Source organism: Falco cherrug, chromosome 8 (genome assembly GCF_023634085.1).
Source record: "Falco cherrug isolate bFalChe1 chromosome 8, bFalChe1.pri, whole genome shotgun sequence".
NCBI lineage: Eukaryota > Metazoa > Chordata > Aves > Falconiformes > Falconidae > Falco > Falco cherrug.
In genome coordinates, this window is record NC_073704.1 from 46,088,519 (window position 1) to 46,115,058 (window position 26,540).

At 48.8% G+C, this 26,540-nt stretch overlaps 1 protein-coding gene across 8 annotated transcripts in view; it reads left to right on the forward strand.

Moving 5' to 3' along the window:
- The window catches only part of SIL1 (SIL1 nucleotide exchange factor), a 97,377-nt gene that overhangs the window by 43,807 nt on the left and 27,030 nt on the right, over positions 1-26,540 (forward strand). For all 8 annotated transcript variants that reach the window (XM_055719527.1, XM_055719530.1, XM_055719526.1 and 5 more), the window contains 4 exons: positions 8,867-8,987; positions 10,243-10,330; positions 13,125-13,316; positions 18,076-18,197. In XM_055719527.1, the coding sequence (XP_055575502.1) occupies positions 8,867-8,987; positions 10,243-10,330; positions 13,125-13,316; positions 18,076-18,197 (523 nt within the window). The remainder of the gene's footprint in view (positions 1-8,866; positions 8,988-10,242; positions 10,331-13,124; positions 13,317-18,075; positions 18,198-26,540) is intronic.

The window sequence follows — 26,540 nt, forward strand, 5'->3', positions numbered from 1 at the left end:
GGATTAAACTCTCTAAACTACTACAGTTCACAGACTTGAGCCCAATATCAGAAAAGAAAATAAATTGCGTGCTTTGTATTGGATCACTAAGTGCGCACATCGTGTCTAACCAAGGGTGTGTGGCAATGCGTAAGAAATGGGTGGCTTGAAGCTGGGGATGAGGATTTGCTTAGGAAGTGAAAACGTTGTGTTTTTGCCAATTTTCCGAAAGGGCAACCCTTCCTCTTCCTTCCGTGCTATTTTTTTTTCCTGGTGTATTCTCTGCTGTTGCAGTGCAAGTGAGTGAGAAGCCTTTGCAGAGAGTGGGGTGGAAGGGCAGAAGCACTTGTTGCGAGGAGCTCTTTGCCATATGAAGCTTTTCTGTGTTGGCAGCAGCAGAAGCTATATCAGCAGATGCTACAGCAGCGACTCCCATCAGAGAGGCACCATATGTCCTCTCCCGAGCCCTCCCGCCGCTCCTTCCCCAAGAGCCTTCCTCCCCAGGCACCTCGCTAGCATCCGCCCTCGCTCCCACGGCGTACTGTCTCGGAGCATCCCGGAAAGCGGCAGACACCTTGCGGGAGGTCCGTGCCTGCCCTGCCCGTGCCAGCCGGCTGCCTCGTCCTCGGCGATTGTCCCGCTGCGGGAGGGTCGAGGCTGGGTGGGATTTCAGGCACAGCTAGCTCGGCTCTGTGCATGCCCCTGCACGAGGCGACGCTACGTGGGCAGAATAATCTTTTTGGCTGCCAGTGATGGTGGGCGTGAGTTAAATGGTCCTGCTCTGGCAGTGTCAGCCAGGGTTGGTCCCTGCCACCGCTGGGTTTCCCTGCCTCTCCCTCCCCTTCCGCCCCCGCTGCCAGAGCCAGCGGCGAAGCCGAATGCAGGCAGCAGGGGTCTGGCAGGAGGCGTCGGGAGCTGGAGCCCGCTGCTCACGGGGTGCGCTGGTTTGGATGGCTGGGCTCATGGCCCCTGGCGCTTGCTGATCAATTGAGAGAACATAAATACTGGTGCCATGGGAGAGCACTGGATCAGTTTAAATTGGCAGTCGTAAGTGGTTGTCCAGCTGAGTGTCCAAATGTAACGGATGCTGTCACATGCCTACCCAAACATTACTTACCGGAAAGCCCCATCCTTGCAAGCCTTTGTTCTCTGCTAGCTGCAGATCAGATTGTGGAAAGAGGGATTTGTTTCTGGCATCATTTAAAAAATGTTTTTATTATATCTGCCGAGGGAAACAAATTACAGAGAAGACCTCTGAGCACTAGGACAAAAGAGGCTCTAAAACCCTTTTCAGATAAACAAATGTTTGAGCTGTAGGCCTGATGGATGGTGTTTAAAGGCATGGTTATTGCTGCAGCCAGCAAGCAGTTGGCATTGAGAAATAGGATGCAAGAAAGAAAGTTCTCCCGAGGTTGGCTGCAGGCCCATGTCTCCCTGTAATTCTGGTTGTGAGGAGCCCTTGGCACCCCGAGTCCACACAACGGTCTCTGTGGCACTGGCCATAGGAAAACAGTAACCCAGTGAGCACCAGTAAGTAGCTTCTTTCTTACTTAATAAGAAACTGGAATAGAAATGGCCCTTTCTCTGTACCCTGTTTGGTAGGGTTCAAGCCCAGCAGAAAGCAGTGCTGCTTCTTTGAGACACATGGGGAGCCTGGGCAGGAGCAGGGATGGTGGCACTTTGTGTTGGGATGTCTCAGTGCAGTGTTTTTGGGGTTTTCCCAGGGATGGCTTTGCTGCCAGCAGCAGCGCTGGGTGTGGAACGGGGAACTTGGCGATTGTACTTGTACTCACCACTTAATTGGGAGGAGTGGTGAGTGCCAGAAAGTGAACTAACGCAAGGGGCTGTAGATGGGTGAGCAGGGAAGTGGCAAAATGAAATTCGGGCTCTGGGCTCCCGCCTCCATCAGTAACCTGGCTCTTCCTGACCTGTGTCTTCTACACATCTTCCCTTCCTTTTGCATGTAAAAATGTTCTGTTTTGAAATAACAAGATTCGTACTTGGCGAGCTTGAAAGCATTTCAGGTGGCTCCTGTCCCTGCTCTGCTGCAGCATGGAACAAAATTGGAATTGGAGATGTATTTAGACATCATTTTGACAGATTGGATTGCAGGATATTTATTAGCATAGCTTGGTGTATTATATAAAAGATTTGTTAGATAAACTAACCAACTGAATTGTCTTACATGAAGCATCCTTGATTTTGTTGAAGATTTTTTTAACTGTTCGTTCAGTCTCTCAAGAATTTATCACATTCAGGAGTCTCTGGAAGACACTGGTGCGAGCTGGGGCTGAGAGCTGTGTCTGTGGCTTGGGGACTGGGCCACTCCTGCTCAGCGTTTGTCTGCCTGCTCCGGGAGGCAGGAGAAAGCAGCCGCCTGAGCTGTTTCTCATGCCGCCGTAAGGATAAAACTCCTCTCTCATCCTTTCCTTTGTAATCCCAGGAAGGGAAGGACGTCTCTTTATCCTTGTCAGCCCTTTGCACAGCAGGATCTTTGTATTGGGGTGCAATGATAAGACAAAATAACGGTGATAAAACCAGCCTGAGGCTGCCAGGACTTCTCATTAGCAGGCAGAGGCAGCCCCTCTGCCCCAGGAGCGGTTGCATGGTGTGAAGGGCTGTGGGGGGTCACGGCAGGGGTTTGTCTGGCATCCCATCCCCTGTGGATGCGACAGGCATGTGCTTGAGGAACATGGCAGACTAGAGTGATTATAAAAGGGTTTTCTCTATAAGTAATTACAGTAGGTAATTAGAGCCCCTGCTGCCACTGACGGTGTGGACCCGAGAAGCCGGGGGCAGTGACCAGGGTGGTGCTTCTCCCGGGATGAGCTGTGCTCAGCAGGCACCTGTGGTTTCCCGGGAGAAGTACAGAACTAATGGAAGAAAGAGATCACGTGAAGTGGCTTTGTAAAGCGATTCACGTCGTAGGAGTGTCTGCCTGACATGGGGGTGCAGGTGCCTGAGCCCCCCTGCCCCTGGCGGGGTACAGGAGAAATGCTGGGCAATGCTGGGGTGGCTGCTGGGAGAAGCTTCCAGGCCTGATGCCGTTAAACCTCGCCGCTGGCTATCTGGAAGAGGTGGTATGTAGCATATTAATGACCTTTTCCGATGGCACTTAATTGGGAGGAGTGGTGAGTGCCAGAAAGTGAACTAACGCAAGGGGCTGTAGATGGGTGAGCAGGGAAGTGGCAAAATGAAATTCGGGCTCTGGGCTCCCGCCTCCATCAGTAACCCGGCTCTTCCTGACCTGTGTCTTCTACACATCTTCCCTTCCTTTTGTATGTAAAAATGTTCTGTTTTGAAATAACAAGCAATCCAAGGAGCCATATGACTCACCCTTAAAAAAACCAACCAAACCCAAAAAAAGCAGCCAGGCTTTGCTGCTTCCTTGCTCGACGGCGCTGCGCGGTGACTTTGGGGGTCAGAGCACGCACTGAGCCCCTTCAGACCAGGGCTGGCTCCTCCCTGCTCCTCAGAGCCCAGCGTTCAGCCTGAGAAACAGGCAGCATCTTTGTGCAGCTGGAGCACCGTGCTGCGTGACACCCCCGTCTCTCCCCAGGCCCACCCGCGGCAGGGTGGCACCATGAGCAAGTGCCAGCGCAGCTGGGTCCCCCTGTGCGTCCCCAGCATGTGTTGCCCCAGCCTCTCCCATTGAGCCACCTGTGGCACTGGTGGCTCGTGGTGCCTGTGATGCGGCAGAGTGGAGCTCCACTGCTTCCTGGGATTTGTCTCCATGTATTGTTTTGGTTTTTTGGGTTCTTTTAATCATTATTTTATTAAAGGAGTAGGTATGGTGCCATCAGATAACTTTTTGTGGATGCTCTGTCAGTCTTATACAGCCTTATTATTTTTAATATTGCAGCACTGCTGGTTTGTTTTGCTGGGAACATTCACGTATTGATTCACAGATTCTTTTGTTGCCTGTGTTAGAGAGAAAGTCCCTGTCCCCTCACTCCCCTGTGACAAAAGAAACAAAGAGTAAAGAAAGGTAGAAGTTACCTGATGCTTGCTCTGATAGCGAGGTGATTTCTGAGAACTGCAGAGCCAGTTACTGACTCACAACTGTGGCTTGTTTTCGTGTTTTTAATAGATTTGTTTGGAGTTTTGGGGGGGTTGGTGTTGGTTGTTGGTTTTGGTTGGTTTTTTTTTTGCAATGGCAAATAAGGATACTCACTTGGGGAGAAACCAGGGGATCTGTCTGGTGAGCAGGATCGCCCTTTTTTCTGCTTGCAGATGCCTTCCCAGGGGGGCATTTCTCTGCCGTAGGGGAAAACGGGTGCCAAAAGGTGTTTCTGGATGGGGAGAGCCTCGTGTCCCTTGTGGGCTTCTCTTGCTGAGCAGGTCAATGGGTGGCGGCTCAAGAGTCCAAGGGGTGGGTAAGGGATGGAGAAGCTGCTGCCAGGAGCACAGTGAGTTACTGCACCATCTCGATATGGGATTTGTATGTCTATGTATGATGTTAAACTTACCTGTTTATTTTTAATGCCTGCCTGTTGCTGTGTAATGACTTGGGGCTCAGCCTTGTCCCCACACAGAAATGCAAAACCGCTTGTGGCCAGCACTAAAGGGGATATGTACTGGGAAGGAACAGGGCAGAAAGAGACCTTGCTTATTTTGTGAGGAAGCACAGTTGGTCGTTGGGTTGGCCTAGAAAAAGAGAGATGAGGTTACTTGGGTATTGCTACGTCATGTATATTCAGCACCGCAGCCTTCTGCTTTTAGCTATCCTGTATATTAATGCACCTGATTCTTGCCTTAGTTGTGAGTGTGGTAGAAGTGTGTTCTGTTTTCCATTTGTTTATTTATTTATCGTCTTGTTTTCAACCTCTGCGAAGCTTGATATAGGTATAGAGCTTCAGAAACATACACATAACAGAATAACAGATAACTGTGATTTGGTTACAAGGCAATAATTTAAGTCGACAGGTTTAGCTGATAACATAAAACACAAGAGAGAAATAGCATCAGTTTATAAATGTCAGCAGAACCCCTGCAAGTGACTTGCTGCCTTGAAGCCAACTCCAGTGCTGTAACTCCATCTAATATATTATAAGAAGAAATAAACGGATGTCTGAAAAAATCTGGCTGACCAAGATTAAAAGAATAGGGCTATAAATTAAATTCTCCCTTGGCATCACTTTAAGCAACTTTCAGGACAGGCAGAAGACATCCAAATAAGATGAATGCTAATGCACTTGCAGGACCTCCAAAAGTCCAGGAGTTTTTAGGCTGCGGCTGCTGGAGCGGTGGAGCGCCCAGGCACAGTGCCGGTCTGTCCGGGGAGCAGTGGGAGTCCAAGCGGTCGTGGTCCAGCTCCCGTGGGAGAGCAAAGCCTGGCCTGGCGCTTCCGCGGCTGATAAAGGGATTAATCCAGAACAGCAGTAACGCCGTCCCAGCAGCGCCTTGCCACAGGATCAGTGTCTCCTGCTCGGAGAATAAATGCTGTCGTTTTGCTTTGACATTTATTTCCAATAAATACCTTGTCATTTGTGCGGCGGCAAGGGGTTTTTTATCCCCTGGGAGTATTTCACCTGGTGGATGCTATCATTCTGGCTGTGAGGTGGAGGGCTGAGGGACTGAGGGCAGGCGGGTGGTGCATCCCTGACAGGGACACTGGGTCGTCTGCTTAAACCCCCTGGCTTTCCCTTGGATCCGTCAACCCAAGCTGATGCAGTAACGTGTATTCAAATAATTTTAGTTGTGGTTTAAAAAACCCCACGTAGGGGATATTTTTAAAGTAGTAAATAATACAAAGCAGTTGTGGGGGAAGGAGTTTGCTGCTTCCTCCTCCGACAGCTATAGCCTTTTCTGCGGGTTCACGGAGGGGTTTTCGCAGCTATTTCTACTAGTAGTTGATTTGGGGGTGGGGAATTAATAAAAATGGAAACTCTTCTTTCCCTTTATAGGGAGCAAGGGAGTAGGACAGGATGAGATCTAGTACTTGTAGGATTTGGAGATCTCTGGAAAGTGAGACCATTCAGCTTCATTCACTAGCACAGACATGCAATGCATACCTGCTTGGATAGACATAATCTTTTTTTTGTTGTTTTAATGTATCAAAGAGAAAAAAAGTCAAAAATTGCTTAAATATAAACTTGTTTTTATATTTTTAAATTGTTTCTTTTCCCAAATGCAACTTAATACAAACAGTAAGTGAAAAACCAATTATTTTAGGAAAAAGGCTATTAAGAGTATGATTCTGTATTAAACAGCACGTGAAGCTGTGTAATTGCTTACATATGTATCGCTCCGGTGTGTGCTCCCAGTTGTTGAATAGTATCAAATTATAGGAATCAAAAAGAATCAGCTGTTTTTAAGGGAAGTGTCTAGAAGCTACATAGTGAAACATGATTAAAATTCAGGATTTCCAGCTTGCTCATTTGAATCGGCAATTTTAATCACATTATTCAAGTCAACCCACCCTCAAACACTCTTTATGAATAATACTTCAAAATACCCCAAGCTAAACAAGACTGAAGACCTCATCCTGTCTCAAACGTCTGGAATATTTTTAAGTGACTACGCCAATCTTTTTGCCGAAGAGAGAGCTGTGTGTCTTGATTTATTTAACAAAGCAGTATGTTTGTCCTGCTGCGGCATGAACCTGTGCTGCTGTGCGCAATAGCGAGAAGAAATCCCTGTAGCAACAAAAGGCGCTTAAATACATCGAGGCTGGGACTTCGCTCTGGGGTTGGATGGTCTCAGTCACATCTCGTTTAGCAAAGCGCGAAGAAACAGAAACAAGGAGAGGTTTGTGTCTTCTCTGATGGCAACCTCCTGAATTTGGTTGCGCTGGGTTTGTGAGCTCGTGCATGGTGGGGTTCATGTTTTCGTTTGTTTACTGCTTGCTGAAAATAGTAACTGGGAGGGCTGATCACACGGGAGCCGCTCAGCCCTTCTGCAGGCTGCTCCCGTACTTTCCCTTTTGATGCTTCTTTCAAGCAAAGCCCATCAGCCTTGTTCCTCTCTGCTGGCAACCGAGTGAACTAACGTGGCCAGATGAACCGGGAGCACGACAGTCGGAATATACTGTACTCTTCTAACGGGGACATTTATTTCTGGCTGTGTCTGACAACTCAGGAGTCGCTTCAGTGAGTGCTGTGGCTGTAACCTGGGCTGCCCCGGTGCCTGTGACCCGGCGAGGAAAGGCGCTGGCTTTGGGAGGGCAAGGACCACGCTCGCCCCTCACCTTTGCCCCTGAGCGGTGTTCGTGCTGGTGGAGGAGGAGGACATCCTCGTGCATCTCTGTGTTCGGCACACAGTGCCGTTTGATAATTATTGCTTTTTTCTGACCCCTGCCTCAGTGTCTCCTGAAATTGGGAGAGGTGGTGCAGCGTGGTCCTTTTTGCGGACATCCTGCAAGCTCCTTTTTGACCGGTGTGTCCCAGCTGCATTGCCTGCATCGCTGTGACGGGGACAGCTCAGCTATCACAGCGAGTTCCTGCAAAGCCCACCTTTTCAGAGTGGGAAGATGCTCCTCTAGATAGACACACAGATTAAAGCTGCTGCGATTCACAAGTAAAGGAGCAGGAGGAGGTCTGGGGCCGTCGGAGGAGAGTGTGCCACGTGCGGGGGTGGCGTGTCTAGCCTGTCCTTGCATAGTTTAAGGTGGGGGAAGATAATCACATCTGTCCCCTCATATATCCAACCAATGCAACTCCCTAGGGACAGGAGATGGTGGAGAGAAAGAGGAGCTATCAGAAATGCACCCTGTTTTAATGTGAAATCCTCCCAAATGGATTTTCCTGATCTTTCTAAATGCACTTATACCTGCTGGATGGCTTTAGGCTTTGAAATGTTTTTGTCTGAATTATGACAAACATCCTGGTCTTATGTAGGAAGCACCAGGTCCTTTGATCAGTGAAATGCCTCTTTGGTCTTGAAGAGGGAGGGATCAATCTGGTTGTTCCCTAGACTAGAGCATTTTGTCTTTGAGTACGTGTATTTATTGTACAAATTAATTATCCTTGTCTTCACTTCCCTTTGGTGGGAGATGCTACCTGTCTCCTGTGTGGTGTGCTGTTTTATCTGAGGCATCCTTGTAGGTAAAAGGAAGCAGATAAAGGAAAGGCTGAATAGGGAGACCTCATCAATAGTGTAGCCTGAGCAGTGGGGTCTGTCTGTCTGTCTGTGTGCAGCTGAGATCTCTGCATTCCTGCAGCTGCAGCCTTGCTCTCCTAAGCAGGCAGATTTCCTGCATTAAAAGAAGGGGGAGTGACATCGAGAAACAGCAGCCAGATATTGCCACCTCTCCATCCCGGTGCTGTGGCTGCCCATTGTGATGTGTTTGTGGTGAATTATGACCAAGAAAAAACACTCTGAATTTCCCATCTTTTCTGCATTTAAAACCAAACCTTAATGTATTCTGTGTATTTTTTGTTGGCAGATAGTAGTGATCATATATTCTTTTTAACAGAGTATTTCCAAACCGACACAGCCTCGCCTTGGTGTGCTTCATATCCGGCGTACCTGTCTGTACGCTTTGATTTCACTTGGGCAGCTGTATTTTATGTTGTCTACCCCCATCAGCATCCGATTCCCCTTTTCCCAAACAGCCCCCAAATCCGCTCCTGATGTGGGTTTTACCGCTCCCCAGGTGGCCTCGGCAGGGAGGAGGGAGCCGGTGCTGCGCTGGGCTCGGGGTCCCTCCTGCGCCGCGGCACGGAGAGGCAGGCGGTGAGTCGGGGTGGCATTTCTGCGAGGTTAGAACAGCCCTTGTGTCTGAGGGCTGCTGATGGAGGGCAGAGGGGCTGGCCGGCTGCTGTTCCCTTGCGGGACAAGGCTGTTCTCTCCCTGGCGTAGGCAGGAGCATGTGCTGTCAGCTCCTGCCTCCGTGCAGAGCTGGGCTAATGCACGTGCTCTGGAATAACCCGACCTTGGTTTGCAGGTCAAGCCGTTCCTGCAGGGTCACACGTACGATTGAATCTGCAGACGGGAGACAGAGAAGCCAAGCTCCCAGATAGTGAAAATGGAAAACGTGACACGAGAGAAGAGAGAAGAAGAAAAAGGTATGGTGGTGCAAAGCATCAGGTGGGTGGGCTGCGGGGTTCATGTCTTTTATTGAGGCCGGGTTCCCCGGTTCACTTCCTTGCTGGTTCTTCCTGAGACTTAATTGCTGGTTTAAGAGTTCAGCAGTGCTGAGAACCTGTGCTTTGTGATCCCTTTGGGATGGCGGTAGCAGTGCCCTGAGTGCACATTCAGACACCTTCATGGCTTCTCATGCCGTGACACCGAAACTAAATTTGCAATGTGCCGCCTTTGAATGACAGCAGTCCTTTGAAACATCTGCAGCAATCAGCCTGAAACTACTTTCTAAGCTGAAACCATCGGAGCAGTTGTGAGGGGCTTTGATTGTGTTGACCTGATCCAGATACAGTGTTTTTAGCTCTGTACAGTCAGCGGGCTCGCAGCATTCATTTACACATCAGTTACTGCTGGCGTTCTCCTTGGATCAGACAGCCTTCCCTGCACCCACATTTCAAAAGTTGTTTTAAAAGTTTCACTGGTGCTGACTTTCCCGTTGGCACCCTCCTAACAAAGACAGGTTTAGTTACTATGGGAAACTTTCTTTTCCTAAAGTGTGTGGGATTTATCACTGCTTCCCTCGCTCCCCCAGTTACTCCTGTTCAGCGCATGGAGAGGCTCTTTAGCTTCACGATGCCTCAACAGTTGGCTTTCCTTTTTTCTGTGCAAGAGTGTGTGTGGCCCAGATAAACACTCTCTGAACCAATGAGATAGGTGTAAAGAGCAGCACAACATATTTTTTTTTTAGCACTTCCATGTAATTTCTGCTTGCGTTTACCCTTGCCCTAACTTTGTGTGTGACGATCATCAGAACTTCAGCTGTAAATCTCCATGTTAAAGCTTGCAAGTCCTTAGCAATGATTTAGTGGCACAGTGGCACTTTTTCATTTTTCCTCTGAAACACTTCCTGCTTTTCTGTGTTGCAATGTGAAATTCAGAGGTATAAATTAATCGGCTATTTTTATTGTGTTACGACTTGAGATTTTGGGTCAGTGTGCAGATTACGGAACCTTTTTTGACTGTCAGGGTGAAGTGTCTGCAAACCATGCACAATACGTAGCACTTGGACTAATACCTTCTTGAGCATGGAGGGGTTTTGTGTGTTTTAAGTGAAGTGCATGGAAACATAGTGCTCTTGGGTCCTTTCCTCCTGACAGTATCCGTTGCTAGTGTATCACAGTGAAAATATTAGATACACAATTGTTTGCTTCTGACATGTTTTGTTTTGTTGCTGGGCAGGGTGGATGTTGACTCAAATTCATTCACATCCCAGGAGCTGAAGAAGGCATTGGCTAAACTGAAGGAAAGTGAGAAGGCAGAAAGGAAGGTAAGGGGAGTTCCTTGTTTCCAAAGAAGTGTACAGTACATGGATGTGAATACCCTATGTTATGCATCTCAGAAATGTGATGGTTAAAGTAGTTGCTGGGGAAAATACTGTGCAGAATAACCTTTTGGTGAATATGGACCTACAATACCTCTGCGAGCCTGTTAGTGATGTGGTTCCCTGGGCAACTCTCACCCCTTTTTGTGCTAATCCTGTTTTTCTGTGAGAAGGGAAGACTTCTGTTCAGGTCCACGTTAATAATTTCAAACTTAAAGGCCTTGTATTGCAAGCTGCTTTTAAGTACTTACATATATTCTCAGTTCCGGGGTTTTTTGGTAACGATTATCCCGTGGGCTGTTGAGGGACAGTGGGCTGGGATCAGCAGTTTGGCCCCAGATCAGCCATCAGATGCTGCTGCTTTCTGGTCTTTACTCGAGTGAGATCTCAGGTAGCAAACCAGGCACAGTGTCCACACAACCGTCCTCATGAGCCATGCAGACCCCAATTTCTTACTGCTGTCCTTGGTGTGCCAACACTCAAGCGAAGCCATGAGATCTCTCCTGGGAACCCAAAGCAGGTATGGTCAGTAGGCTCTCCAGTGTGATGCTGCTCCCCTACGTTCTCTGATACCGGTGTGATTAGACCTGAATTAATAATGCAGAGATGCTACTTGCACACACTTGTGTGGACCTGTGGGTTGATTTCCTTTTTGTTGTTTGGATGTATTTTTATCTGCTGTTAAGATGTATTTATTTATTCAGCTGCCACTTGGTTCGCAGAGGTGCCTGCAGGCCCCCGAGCAGACTAGATCACAGCGTGACGGTGTTGGTAAAGGAATTGCTGTTCACTGTCCTCCTTGGTTTAGGTTTCCAACTTGTGCCCTGTGTAGTGAAACCCAAATGGATGTGATGAAGCACAGGTTGAAGTTTCCTTATATAATTTCTAGGTTTCCTGTTTAGTTACAAGTAATGCATGACCCAAAGCAAAACAAAACTGAAGTGCTACTCTGAGCCCTCTCCAGGGCTGGAGCTGGTCCCCTGCCACTGCTGTGACACTGGTGGGATGACACACAACTCCTCAGGTGGATGGCAGCCCTTTTTCCCACTTCCACTCATCAGTATCTTCTTAGCCCCTAGCTTCTGCTGCCTTGACGTTGTCTCAGTTGAAGGAAAACTGAGGTAGGAATCAAGGCTTTAAAGACTTGGAGTCATAGAAAGGCTTTTTTTTTTTTTTTTTCTTTTTCATATCTGGCACAAGGGTGTTATTTCTTTTTCTGTAAGATTATTTACGTAGCAGCCAGTATTACTGAGAGCAGGACTTCTTGAAGGAATGTCATTTAAATGCAAAAATTAGTGATACTCTATTATCTGAAATAAGCCGTATTTCAAAAAAGAACTGTTAGAATAAGTATTGTCCCAGGAACTGGGCTAAGAACAGCTACGTCTAATGGACCTAAAGTACTCCATTTAAAATCACTCCGGCAGGGAGCAAATTCATCCTTGAAGTAACTGTGTCAAAGTAAACTGAGTTACACCAAGCGCACTCCCATCTACGCTCCTGCAAAAGCAGTTCTGTGTGGTTGGGGTGCGGATGGCATCCTGTGTTACCATGTAGTACCTATAGTAATTAGGCCAGTAGTCATTAGCACCAATTGTATGGCTGCCATTAGATCGTCAGAGCTTTCATTTCCATTGCTCAATTATTTTTTTCTCTGATGGCTCCAGCCCTGGGCTTGTGTTCACACGTGGAGGAGCAGCGCGGTGCTTGCAGGGGGAGTGCTGCATGTGCAGACCCTCTAGTTGGGGGTTCCTCCTGTATAAAAATGTGTGTCGGTAATGTTTGTAACAGAATCCCTTTCAAAAGGGGCTTTCTTGTCTTCTCCTGCTCTTGGGGCAGCCCATCTTGAATCTGGACTCTTGTTTCCTCCATCTTCTGCCACAGCAGGCTCTGTCCCTGCCTGTCCCAATGCCACCAGTGCTGATGCTGGAGAATTGCTCCCTGCTGGCTCTGGGGCTCTCTTAGATCTCTGGCAGAGCCTTTTCCTTCTCACTGCTCACCTTTCTGCAGCTCTCTTGGTTCATCACGGCCCTAGGGGTGCTGTTTGTACAAGGGAGACAAGCTGTGCTGCAGGACGAGCTATCTCCTGGCCAAGCCCTGTGGTGCTTCAGCTGTCCCCATCTGATGGCTGGTCCTCCCGCTTCACTTCTGACAGCTTCTGTCCCCAACAGAGTGCATACGTGTCCCTGAGGGAGAAGGCCATCCTGAAATGCATTAAGTGATCGGGATGATGGAAGCATCTTTGTGTGCATCCGAGATCTCCTTGATGTCACTGGCATGGGGTCACTGGGCAGTTCAGGCTGGATGGGACCCCCGGAGGACTCCAGCCCCATCTCTGGCTGCAAGCAGGGTCAGCTGTGAGACTGGGGGGCTGCTGAGGGCCGTTTGCAGTCAGGTCTTGAGAAGATCCACTTGCAGGTGAACAGAGAACAGCAGTGCTGCCTGCCTCTGGGTTTTACATTGTTTTGGAAGGTGTGTAGGACATAGAAAAAGCCCTAGGTACGGGCTTGGGAGGTGCTTGCTGGTATCCGAGGCAGGTATCTTACAGAGAACTCGGTTCGTGGGCTTCTCACCAGGACCACTCAGAACTGTCCCTGCGTCTCTGATGCACAGCAGTACACCCGTTTGCACAGACAGCCAGGGTCCCCGTGTAAATCTGGGGCGGGGGTGTCTTTCTGTGTCTTTCTTGGCTGTCTGTGTCACCTGCCTTCATGTCTGGTTTCCTCCTCCTTCTTTCAAGGCCCACGAGGAAGAGGTGAGGAAGAAGTTCCGGCCCATAGAGCAGCTGAAGGAGGAGTTTGAAAAGCTGAATGTGAAGATGGAAACGGATTATGAAATTATGGTTAAATTAATCAGCAAATTCAACAGCTCTGCCTCCACACTGAATGAAAAAGTAGCGGCACTTTATGATCTTGAATATTATGTTCACCAGGTAACAGAAATGCATTAGTAACTACTGTGTAAAATCCAGGGGATACGGTGTCATAAATGTGGTTTTATTTTTCTTACTGGTATCAGGTAATACATATTGCTTAATTATCATAATCCTGGGATAATAACAGACAGCAGGGCGCTATTGCAGGCTTATTTTGTATCCAGGTTTGAATAAATCATTGCTCGTGCCAGTAGTGGGCAGTTTCCTAGGGGTTAATGTTGCCTGATTTGTCGTCTGTTCTCAGGCTTTTTTTCTTGCCCTTCCTTTTTCTTCTTTTATATGCTTATATGTTATGAAATGGGATTTTATCTGCCATTTTTGGGTAGGTGGAGTGGTGGCTGCTAAGAAAATAATTATTTTCTTGCTCCTTCCACGGAAAGCCTCTGTGGTTGCGGGTAGGTGTCCTTGCACCAGTTTGCAGAGAACGTCTTCGTACCAGTGAAGACAACAGCCACCCAAATGCCTCTGTTATGTCTGGGAGTGTGTAGCAAGTGGCGTGTAGAGCCTCTCTCACAGCTGGGCTGGTGGCGACCGTGACTGAAGGCTCAGGCAAATGGCAAGTTGCTGAGCCTCAGCTGAGCCATGCCAGTCGGCTCTGTGTGAGGTTAAATATATTTCCTGAAATCAAGCTTCCTCAGGTTTATGCTCACGCTTTCCCCACCCCTCCCTCTGATCTCCCTTGCTCTGCTTTCAGCTCGCACATTTCTACCTCCTGTGGGTTGCAGGCTGCGGGCACACCGCTCTCCTCCGGGTGCTTGGTGCCTTCCCACACTGCAGCGGCGTGGGTGCGTGTCTGGGCATCAGGCTGTGCTCTGCCTTGTGGCATAGGGCCGGGCTGCTCCCTCCCCAGCGACTGGGGAAGTCTGGAATGGACTGGGAGAGTTTCCACTGTCACCCTCAGTGACTTTGTCATTTCAGAGAGTGGATGGGACAGCTCTTGGGAGATGCCAGTGTGAGACCTTTCACTGGAATGACACTTCTTAAAACCAAACGTGGTATTTTGGGGGAAGGTAGTTGGAGGAGTGTGCTGCAGAGAGAGGCAGTCCATGCACAAGCTAATGGAAGTGTTATTTCCAGGGCTCTTTGTCTTGAATTTCCACACTACATCTCTGTCATACGCATGCAGAGGCTTCCTTGCTGTTTGTTCTCAACGCTTTTGTTTCAGTGACGGCATCTGTCTGACTCAGAGAATATGTGTGAACAATGGGCACCCAAAGAGCTTCGTATTTATACTCAGGGCTAATTCTGTCTGGTTAAGGGTGCCAGAGCATCAGGCCAGCATGCTAAAAAGCAGCCCAAAACACCCTGGGGTGCTTTGGATTCCAGCTTAACGGTCTGGACTTTTCCAGCATAAAATCCCACCTGCTTGCAGCCCGGGATGGGGCAAACCCTTTCAGAAAGGCGAGAGGAGTGGGAAGCGGTCCCCGCTCCCGGGGCAGGGACTGGAGCATCAAAGGGAACCACATCCAGCATCAAAGGGGTCAGCAGGGGGGAAATGGCAGGGGGCTGGCAGGGCGTACAGAGGGCTCCTTTGTGCATCGATCACAATGTCGCTCTGTGCCTGCGCTGTCAGGGCAGATGGCTGGGCAGCACCTTCTCATCAGGCAGGAAGCTGATAAGAAATATGACTTGTCTCTAAGCCAGCATGGCTTTTCCTCCTCTTTCTTCTTCCAGCCAGTTGAATGCGTCCAGAGCATTATCTCTGCTTGGTACTGACTTTAGCAGCACTGGCTTAATGTAATTACTGAATAGCAGCCAAATACGCTTGTGCCGCATAACCCTGGAAGGGCTGAACTTGTTGGGAGTCCTCTGCGGCGAGCCACAGCCGTGCCGCTGGAGGACAGGGGTCCTCGGAGGGGTGGGTGGCCCAGGGCACCCTGCACCGACGTGTGGGGCCGGTGATGGGTCTGCTGCTCCTTCTTCTCCCAGCCCCCATCTGAATGGTAATGTGCCATGGCTTTTGATAATTATTTGGCTCCTGGCTGTCCTGCTGCTCTGTCCAGGGCACAGAATGCCCTGTCAAGTGGAAAATGCCATGCCCTGTAGGGGCTGCAGGCAAAGGATGCTCTCTGCTCCATGGCGTGGTCATGAGCATCCCAGAGCTCTGGGACGTGAAGCAGCACGTGCCTCTGAGCTGGCTGCCAGGGAGCAGAGGGGAAACTGTGGCCAGTGCTGAGCTGGGGCAGAGGTGCTTTCTCCTGCCATTGAAGGGTCAGCTGAAGGGCTCTGTGTTTGCTCAGCTTTTGGTTGCCAACTCTGGTTTACTTCTCATCAGTCAGGATTCAACTTGGCATGTTTGGGAGCCCGTCTTGGAGAAAGAGCAGGAAGGTTTGGCTTGCTAGGTTATCTGTAATGCATAAAACCCAAATGCAAATATGAAGAGGCCAGAGCATAACTCATTTATAAACAGAATTAATGGTGCTTGCACAGCAGCATGCAGAGCCAAGACCCCTTCTCATACGTTGCAGGCTCTTTTTCTCAATTACTTACTCTCCTTATCTTTCTCTCTCCCCTCCTCTGACATGCTACACCATTTCTCACTGCTAATTTCCTCTCTGTTGCATACGGTTGACATGCTGCTCTTCCTTGCTCTCATTTTCTAACATTTTCTCTCCCACCTTCCCTCCCCATTTTCTTTCTCCTCCGATTGAAAGCTGCTCCCTGAATAACTGCTGTCATGTTTGCTCTTCTCCCATCCCTCTCGTCTCCCACGCTGCCTGCGTACGTTACTCAGGAGCTCTTTTGATCTTTGGCTTTCTTCTGTCCTGATTTCAGTGGACTGAAACAAGGCACGAGCTGCTGCCTCACAGCATCCTCCACTCCCCAGAGAGGTTAATACCTTTACGTTGTTGAGTTTGGGGAATTTTGTTGGTTTTAAACTAGTGAGTGAGGGAAGGAGCTCCCACAACAGACTCCAGTTAATAAAAACCTGAACAACTTCAGAATAAGCTTTACAGCACAATTTATATTCTGCAGCTGAGGTGTCTCACTGATGCTGGGGCTGAGCTTACAGTGACGGCTGGTTTTACCACGACTGATGCTGGATGCAAACTTCTGCCTGTCTATGCATTCCTTCTTGAGCAGAAGTCAATGTCCAATTCCAGACGTTAAAACAGCCTCCGAGTTTTTACAGAGGCTGAGCAATAAAAGGACCCACTGGCAGCTGAAATTGGGTTGCTGCATAGATTTCTTTGTAGACAAAGATGGGCCAGCAGAAAAGTAAGAGGTCTGGCAGGACCAGTTTATAGGGACAGTTAAAAGACTAGGATCTGAAAGGATACAAAAGCTGCTACAAATCCTGAATCAGCCCCAGCAGCCCTGCAGAGATCGGCTTTCTGTCACCAGTTTTGCAGAGGGACAGCAAGCGGTGGGTATTGTCCCGCTGGGGAGAAGAGACGAGCTGTAGCTCCCCAGGTCCTGCTTTGGTAAAGACATACCTGTAGGACATAAAGCTAAGTAGCTTCTTCATTCTCTTGGGTACCTAAAATATCCAATTTAACGGCCAATTTTGGTGAAGGCACATGGTTAAGATAAATATAACGCTAAGCATGAAGTCATTGTTGAGTAAAGGAGCGTTCACACTGCAGCATGGTGCGCGAGCCTGGTGTACCCCGAATGCCTTGTGGTGCTTGTCCTGTCCCACCCCAGCAGCGTGGTCTGCTGGCTGAAGTTGGGGAGGTTGGTTTGCCCAGCCAGTAACTTGGGTTTATGTTCTATTCCCATCTGCCAATGTATGCTGTTGTCTACCTGTCTTTCAGGGAGGAGAAATGTTAAAATTCTAAATGCGATCTTTTTGCACACACAGTTCTGAGCGTCCATCAGATTCCCTTTTAAACTGGAAAAAAAAATCCTTGAGAACCAAAATGCATTGATTTGACTTTGGACCAAATTTTGTCCTTGAAGCACTTTGCGCTGTTTCTCTAAGTGTTGTTTGTGAGCCACTCGGAGCCCTTTTCTTTCCTCCTCTCCGAGAACAGATGCCCGCTGTGATTGTGCCTGGTCAGCTCCAAGTCTGGTTGAAGTTGTGGAGTGATGAATCCCCACTAATGTTTAAACTTTTCCCTACTGGTAGTTAGTCCAGTATTGTCTGCTTTAGAAAAATCATCGCTCAGGCTGCCCCGAGGGGAAGCCCCTGGCTGACCCTTCCGAGCAAGGATGACTGGCTTTTTGTTTCCATGTCCACGTGAGGTTGTTGACGGTACTCGTGCAGAATGCCCAGGACCGCCCATGCTCCTCTCTGCGAGCAGAGGTGATGCTGCCCATGTACCGCTGCTGCTGACAGGCTCTTAAACATCCCTACCTCCTGGTGCTACAATTAGAGCGTCAATTAATTAATTACATTTGCAAAACATACAATTCCCTGGGTTCCCAGGAGAGGCTTGCTCAGGTGAGAGAGAGAAGAACTGGGTTGTTTTTACATCATTAGACCTACCAAGTTTTTGGCATTACCTGAATTACTGCAATACGTGTTGAGAATAGTTTTGATAGCTTATCAAAGTATTTGGGTTTTTAGCAATGCCTTCTGCATGTGATAATAGCCCCCTGTCAGTGCTTCTGCAGCCAGGACATGCACTGCTCGCAGGCAGCATTGTACGGAATTCAAGCCATAGTCATTCCCTCTTGATTTTTAATTGCTTGTAAAACTCAGAGCAGGAGGGAAGAGGTGCTGTGCTTCCTGAAGCAAGGTGTTCTCCAAGAGGTGTTAAGCAGCATCTCGCTGGGGGTCTCATACTGATGGGGACCTGCTCTCTCCCAGGTGGACAACGCCAAGGATTTCCTCTCCATGGGTGGGCTCCGGCTGGTGATCGATGGGCTGAACAGCACCGAGGCCACGCTGAAGGAGCACGCTGCCTTCGTACTGGGAGCTGCGCTGTCAGGGTGAGCTCTGTCCCGCCTTGGGTGGCAAGGTGACGCTTGGGAGACCAGACGGGCTCTGTGCTTCTCATCATCTCTCTTGATTTAAAATAGCAGGAACTGGAAAATTCTTTTGTCCTGTGACACACCAAATTGCCTTATCCCCTGCCTAGCCCTTTCCTTGCAGCACCACTTACCCTGGTCTTCTCCTCAGGGCATCCTTGTTCTGCTCGTTAGACTTAGCCAGAAGTAATTTGGTGTGGAAGCTGCGATTGTTTCTTGATTTGCCTGGGCTCCTCGTTTTTGCAGAGTCCAAGGGGAATAACTCCACTTCCCCTCTTCTCCCCTTGGCAGCCCTCTCTGGGGGAAGGTCTGGGGGGTGATGCGGTTATGAGCACCCCAGGGAGCACCTTCCTCCTTGGCTGCTTTGGGATAGCGAGGTGCTCATTTCAGAAATACAGCAGCTCCTGTGTGTTGTCTTTGGAGGGGGGTTAGCCCCACGGACATGTGCACCTGACACCGAAGGGGTGTCGATTAGTCGTGGGGTTCGGAACAGGGTCGGCAGGCTGAGCCAGGAGGAGACTGGTCTGAAGGGTGTTGGTGGTTCATTGGAAGGTGGCTGCTGCCTGGAGGAGCCCCGTCTGCCTCGTGCCGGGGCGTAGCGTGTGGTGCTGCAGGTGGTACCCTGTGGGTCCCAGCGGTTATTGGGGCCCGTTTGGTTTTGTGGGTTTTGGGGTTTTGTGGTGTGTGTGTTGCACATCTGCAGGTGCAGAGGCTTTAGAAATGCATTGGATGGATCAGGGTCAGAAGTGTGGAGTGAAGATTGACAGTCAGGGCTGTTATATCTGCATATTTCTATGCTTAAAGATACGGTCACCTTCTCTACCATTATAAATTATTTATCACTTGGTCTAATATATAGTCTACAAAACTGCATTTCTTTTCCAATCTTGTATCCAATGGAGTTGGTCCTCAGCATGTGTGAAGTAACGTGACCTCATGGACAGCAGCAGGTACCCAGATTTACACCAGGAGAGGACCTAGTTTATAGTCTGAAACAGCTTGACTTACTGATCACAGTAAGATACACTCTTCACATCAGAAACACAGACCCGCTCTTCATATTATGGCCTATCTTAATGTTTGAAACAATATTGTAATTATTTCCTTAGGTTCTTTAATAGCATCTAGACTCCTCATTATACGTTCCATAAAGAGAAAACCATTCAGAGGGTCTGGAAGCATTTGCAGGTAACTTGCAAAATGATGGGGGCTATTAAATTGCGTCTTCCCTGATTTAGCTAACCTGACATGATCAAGACTCAGGAAATTCATTGTCTCGTGATATGAGCGTGTAGCAGTGGCCACAAAACTAATGTTTTTGCATAGTATTCCTCAGCTAATTGAAATGCCTTTCTTTGGACAGAAACAATTTCTTTTCTGATATGACAATATTAAAATACTGCTTTGGAAACTTTCAGACCTTTTTTTCTTTAAAGGACATTCTGACAGATGGTAATTTCGAGTGGTTTAGATGATGTATTGTCTGAGAGCTCAGTTCCGAAATGTGAGGATTATATTATGCCTGGGTTTTGGGTTTGCTTTTTTCCCCTTGCTGTGCTTAAACTTTCTCAATAGACACCTACGTGCCAACTCGTCTGCTTTGTGCTATCTGCTTAATTTGTTTATTCATACATTTGCTCAGCTTACTCCATGCTCCATTTAAACTGCCAGGGGCATTTTGAGTACTTCATGCTAAGCATTTTCTGATATGTTGAGTTTTTCTGAGGGGTTGTTGTTTATTTCCTTCACTCGTGGGTGTTCCTAGGGGCCTCAGTTAGGTGGGAGGACTTTCCAGGAAATTCCCAGAGGTGCCACAGCTCACTGGGCTGTAGGGGCATGATCTGATCCGTCCTTGTGTGCCTGGGGCTGGTACCAGATCCCGCGGTGGATGCTGAGCCCTGCCTGGGCAGTAGGCAATGGTCTGCTGCTTACCAAATGGGTCTGTGGCCGCCTCCCAGGTCCCTGCAGCCAGGTTGGCTCAGGCCAGCAGTTCCAAGCTGGGCAAACCTTCCCAGAGGAACGTCGGGGCATGATGATAGCAGCTCCTCAGCCCAGCCGGGAGGTCATCAACTCCTGGAACAGCTGAACCTGGAGAGGGCAGTCGGCATTGTCTGTAGGCAGGAGAGAACCACTGGACACCGAGCAGTCCCAGACATGCCTGGGTCACATCCAGGACTTTTTAGCTCTTACAGATATCCAGGTCTTCCCCACATTTGCATTGCCCTTAACTCTGGTCAGGCAGTGAAGCAGGTAAGGCATGGTGCAGCCAGCTGCATCACCCAGGTCTTGCCTGCGCACAGTCTGTCCGGCACCCGGCTCAGGGGTCTGGCTGTGCTGAAATAGGATTTGGGATAAAAGGGTTTTCAAATGGATCAGCATCTTGAGCCAACGGGCCAGGTGGCTGGCCGAGGCGTTGGGTCAGCAAAGGCAGTAGGAGGAGAAGGCGCACAGCCAGGGCAGCTCAGGATTTTTCCTGCCTGATACCGCCTGTATTTATATGGCTTACGCTGGTCCTGAGAGCAGCCTTAGCGCAGTGGAGTTCGGTCCTCGAGGCGAGGGGTCCCAGGGTCTCGCTGCCAGGGTGCTGCCTGCACGGATGGTGTCCTCCCGGCACCCACCTGCCCCTCTCTGTGGGCCTCTGCCATAGAAGAGGGTGACCTGATATGGAAGAAATCAAGATTTAATCTCTTGTTTCTCTTACATGCCCTTCACTTTAGGCATTTGGGTTTTAATCGCCGAGCGTGTGACCAGATCAAACATTGTTCCATCTGGTAGAGTTTTCTGAGCGGTGCCCTTATTGCGACTCTAAAACCTCATCACAGTCTTACTGTTTTTAAACCTTTAACAAAATGTTTTCCATTCAGCAGTTTGCAAAAGTAAACTTCGTTTGAACAATTCTCAAGTGCTCTGATTGCAAATAAAAGTTAAATGCACTAACAAAAATAGTTGCTAGGCATGTGGGATTGTACATTTAGGTATCCATAATTCACTAACCGTATATGCCAATACACAACATTATCTGGATTTTCAGTGATTGCATTAGCATAAAAGCATGTTAGCATTCAGCCGGTGGTACTAACATTTAAATATATATAAGTATGAAATATTAAGATACAGTGTTTTGAAGGCAAGTAAAACTACTGTCTGTAAAATGTTCTTGCATATTTTTGAAGGTACACTCTAGTATCTTCGGATGACAATCAGCATTCGCACCATTGGGTCCAAACATTGCAAAAATGTCAATGTTTTATGCAAAGAGGAGCTATATTAAGCTAAAAAAGATTGCTGATGAGAGAAGTGTCTTCTGATGTCCTCTAAGCTATTTACAGGCAGCATCTTCCTTTGTTCGTAGCACAGCCAGGCCTCCGTGCAGTTTGTATCTAGTTGTTTCACAAGACTGGAAATGTTAGCCAGAAAGGATTATGCTTGTAATTAAAACCTCAATTTTTAAAAACTTTACCTCCAGGAAACGTTTTTCCACACCAATAATTTGAACATTTTAATATTTTGTAATAAAAGGATTTTTATAATCCGTTTAAAAGGGGAATAATAATTTATGTTGAATGCATTCTCGAAGCTTTTTTCCCAAATGCTGCCCGTATGCTTAGGGGTGAATTAGAGGTGAGGATGGAGAGAAGCTAAGCCATGGGTCCTCCAAGGCAAAGAGAAGCCATTTGTATTTCATGGGGGGAGGGCAGAAAGTGCAGAACATGGGCTTTCAGCATGGCCAAGGTAGGGAGTCTGGAGGAAAGTCGCTTGTGCAGCTGCCTTGACAGATCTGTGCCGTTTCAGCCAGTCCTTTAGGAACCCATGTGCTGTTCAAACTGGGGAGCTGGGGACGGGATGTCAAACTGAGGGTCTGAGCTTACATTTGCCATACATCCAGTGGGCAGCGCCCAGAACAGCCTCTTCCAACAACAGCATCTTCGCTGCTCCCGCTTCTGGCCCTGAGTGATGAAACAAATGATACAGGACTTGGTAAAGACTTGGCACTGAACTCATCACAGGTAACTCAAGCACCGTCATCTAGCAGTGCTTAGGAGTTTTCTAGAGGTGGCTCGCATCAGGGTATTGCTTGTCTTAACCAGTTCCCAGGAGATAAAACCCCTTAAACTACGCCAACGTGCATCGTGAACATCTGATCACTATTATTCATGTTACCTGACTCTGAGGCTTGTTTAGAGCTCATGCCACTTTGGCAAAGCAAAAAGAGGCATAAAACACATGTCTGCTTTTCAAGATAAGCCTAAAAAAAAGAGCCCAGAGCGATGGGCTGCGTTGCCTCCCTGCGCAGTGCCCTGCTGGGGTGTCTGAGTAGCGCTCGGCAGAACCAAAACCGGCCGGGCATCACGATGCTTCCTCATCTTCTCTGGGAGGAGGGAGAGGGGAATGCTGTCTCCCTGTCCCTGCTCTATCCATCAGTGTTTCGGTCGTGCCCGTTCTCCTAGGGTGCGTGGCTTGCCATGTTTCGTTAGAGAAGCACCAGCATCTTCAGGATGCCTTGTCAGGAGGAAAAAGCTTCCACCAGATTTAATGATTCTGAATTAAGTCCAGCTTCACAATGGAACTGGTTGACACTCACTGCTGTTAAATAACACTAAGGCCCAAGCAATAAACCCAGGAAAAGTAAAATTAAAGACCTTGCTTTGCTACTGTCTTGTAAGGACATAAGAATTTCTGGGCAGAGAAATAAATCTAGTTAGCTTAACAAGCACTGTCCCTACCCATTTATTTTAAATCCATCTTCATGTTCGTCCCTTCCTCCTCCAGCTTCTCCTTTTACATCCTACAATCTTTGCCAGTCTCTTTATGCCTTTTCACTGTTTTTTCCAGTGGCCCTGTTTGCCAGTGCCATGTGTTTGCCACCTTCCCATTGCAGTAATTCCAGCTCAACTCCCTGCCCGCTTGTAATTTCTTCCTTTGTAGATTGTCCCTTCTATTTTTATTTGAACTCCTGACTTGTGTGGAGTTATCAGCTTCACTGCACTTAATTTTAAATTAATTTGATTGGGTCACCTCAGTTTTTTTTTCTATAATGATAATGAACTCAACCTATTTAGCCTTTCCCCATTATGAATAACCTTAACAAAAACTGCAGTGCAGTATAAAACTCTGTTTCATCATGGTTAATTACACAGAAAAAGAAATCCCTAAACATTTTTCAGCATCTGAAATCTAACAAGAAAGTGTAATTAACAATTAAACAGTAAACTTCCATCCTTGTGCTCTCAGGAAGACAGGGAGAGCAGACCCTGCAAGAAAAATCTAGAATCCAAGTTTGCTCCTGGTTTTGCTTTCTGAAATGCTGGTGCCTGGAAGGTGGCAGGGTGCAGCAGCACAGGGCTGGGTGCTCGTCCCGTGGCAGGGGTGTTTTTCTCAGGTGGCTGCGATTGCTAAAGAGTGGACAAGGTGGGGTGGCCATCTCAGCCTCACCCTGTGGGACTGGTTTTCAGCTGAGGATGTTGTCACTCCTGTAAAATGTGGAAACTCTGGAGGTGAGTTACCCCATCCCGGGGGGCTGTGTTGAGCTGGTGGTGCAAAGAGGAGGACAAAGAGGTTGAGCAGCGAAGACGCATATTGCTGAACTTGGTGTGTTTAGCCTCACATCACCCTCCAGCAGCATGGTTCCCTCCCCCACCCCACCCCCAGCATGGAGTACTGTTGCATTTTTTCCGTTATCACGGGGCTCAGCCTCAGCTCTGTAGGTGGTCCCTCCCATGTGTGTCCTTCACAGAGAGGTGTGAGCGCTCCCAGAGCTGTGCAGCGTCCCACCGGTCCCCTGTGGTTAGCCCTGCCCGAGGTGGCCTGCCCTGAAACCACAGCCTCGCAGAAGGGCCAGCGCTGCCCGAGGACGCGGCGGGGTCGGGAGCACCAGGAAGCTGCTCCAGTGGAGTTGGCAGCACCTGCTCTTTAGCAAGGGTCTGGTGACACAACCTGCAGGAGAACCTCATCGCGGCCGGGTTGTGCATTATACAAAACACATGGGTCGTCTCTTCTTGTTTAGTGAATGCGCTCTGCTAAAGCATTTTGGTTATTGTGGTGGTTTCCATTTAAAACATGCATTCAGACCGGTTACCTAATCACCTTCTGCATAAAAAACCAGCCCAAACTTGCTGTTTCTCAGTGTAGACCTGGTTTCATCACTGGACACGACGTGTATTCCCTTGTCTCTTCAGCCACTATTTATTCATCGTCTCTGTTCTCTGTTTATCCTTTTTACTACAGCCTGTGCTCTCGGCTAATGGCTTCACAACCTTCAAAGATTTTCCTGCCTAACCACCTACATTATTTTCATGACCTGCTGTGACTTTCCCATGTCATCCGTTCTCCTGCATTCCCTCCAAGTAATAGGTGCCAAACGCTCCACAAAGAGGAGGCATCTGCGTCTACTCTTTAATCACGGCATACAGGAGGCTGTAACAGCCCGTTGCTAATGTGTTTCAGAAAGGAGTTTGAAAAAGTGCATTGAATAGAACAAAGAAGCAAAGAATGGGAGGAAGATGAACAATGAGAGCAGGAAATGCAGGATCCAGCCTCAATTACATACCTGCTCCCAGCAGGGTTTGGGGTGGACAGAACTGACCCAGCGATTACGATTACGACTATTGTCTGAGCTTGTATAGGAGGCTCCAGATCCCGTCTCGTCCTTTGTGGGTCCTGCTGCGTGCACCCTCCTGCCCCTTTCCTAATTGCAGCTTCTGTTGGGTTTAATTGCTGATGGCTGTACGGTGCCAGCGTGCAGAGGCACATCCAGCCAGGTCTGTGGTCGGAGCGGTGGTGGCAGAGCCTGGCGTTCGGGGGGGTCCTGGGGGGCTGCCCTAGCACCTCCGGGCCATCTCTGGCTGTAGCCCTGTTGACTTGCTGACCCTCTTGCTCCGCCACTCTTCCCCTGGTGCCGAGGAGAGGCGGGCAGAGCTGCCAGGCTCAGAGCTTGCGTAGGAGGCAAAATAACACCAGCCAGCAGCTGCGGGCTTCCGTGGCATCTAGGACTGGCCCTTGTCTGTCCTGACTGATGAGCGATCAAGTCCCAACAAGGGACCTTCTTCCCAGGTTGGCATCTTCTAGCCTACCTGTTCTCCTGATACAGTGTTCTGGTAAGTTTTTCTTCATCTGGCTATTCATGGCTTTAAGATTCATCGAAATGGTTGATTGTTCATCCATGAAGACAGTTCCCGGGATCTTCCAGCAGATCGGTGCCGGCCTCAGCCCCATCAGAGCTCTCCAGGTGTCTGAACGGGGTGATGCTCCGGGGGGACAGAAATCAATGGCTTACTGGAAATGATCTCTTTCTGAAGAAACTCATCATCGCTGTTGACTACTTGCTCTTCCCTCAGGTGCTGACATTCTGTGTCTTCTTCTGAGCTGGATTTTGATCTCTCTTATTTTAAATGATCTTATTTCTGCTTACAAGGAGATGTCCGCCAGAGCCCTTGGAGCTGCCTGGCATCTTGGAAGGGGATGACTCACTGGCTCTGCTGTCGGAGAAGCTGTGCAGCACTCCAGGCCCTGTGGTCATGGCAGCTGTCTGTGGCCACGAGACACCCCTGGGGAGCTGGACCAGTGGGCAGCCCCCTTCCCCGTGAGGCAGCTTGAAGTCATCGTGCAAGTTGGAGAAACACTGTAGCAGCCGCTTCCCACCGAGTCTTAGCCCCTTGACGCCACTGTGTGAGACCTGAATAGATTTGAAAACTAATTTGCTGCTCAGAGCATCAATAGATGTACGTCACTTGTCCTTTCTGCTGCATTTAATGAGTTTCCAAGGTACTGCAGCCAGTTCCAGAAGGCAACCATCAAAGGATTGAGTTTTTGCTTCCATCAGAAGTGCCTAGCTGCCCCTCCAGCGCACTTCCATTCTCACAGATTCTCTCTGGTTTTGTCTCTTATGAATTTAACGCGGAGTGCATCGTATAATTTCTTGCAGCCATCCTTTCCAGACTGTCTCTCCTTTTTTTTCTGAATGCCCTGAAAGTAGGGGGTGGGAGAGAGAAAGGACTCTTCCCGCAGTCAGACGATGTTAGCTGGAGCCCAGGCAATATGTGGGTCATGGCAAATGGCCTGTCACGGTGCTTCTCTCCACATTTGTGACTCTCTCAGTTATTCTCTCCTGTTGCCCAGCCGTACCTGTTCCCTCCTGTTAATCGCCCTGGAGCTGGCCTGTGCTTTGAGCATCCCTGCCTGCACCAGTCTCTGCTGTCACCCAGGTGGGACCGCATCTTTGCATGGGTGAGGAGTGAGCGAATGCATTGGTGCTGCTGGACCGACAGCTGGGAGATGATGGGCACAGCCCTGCGGTGGCTGTTTTGA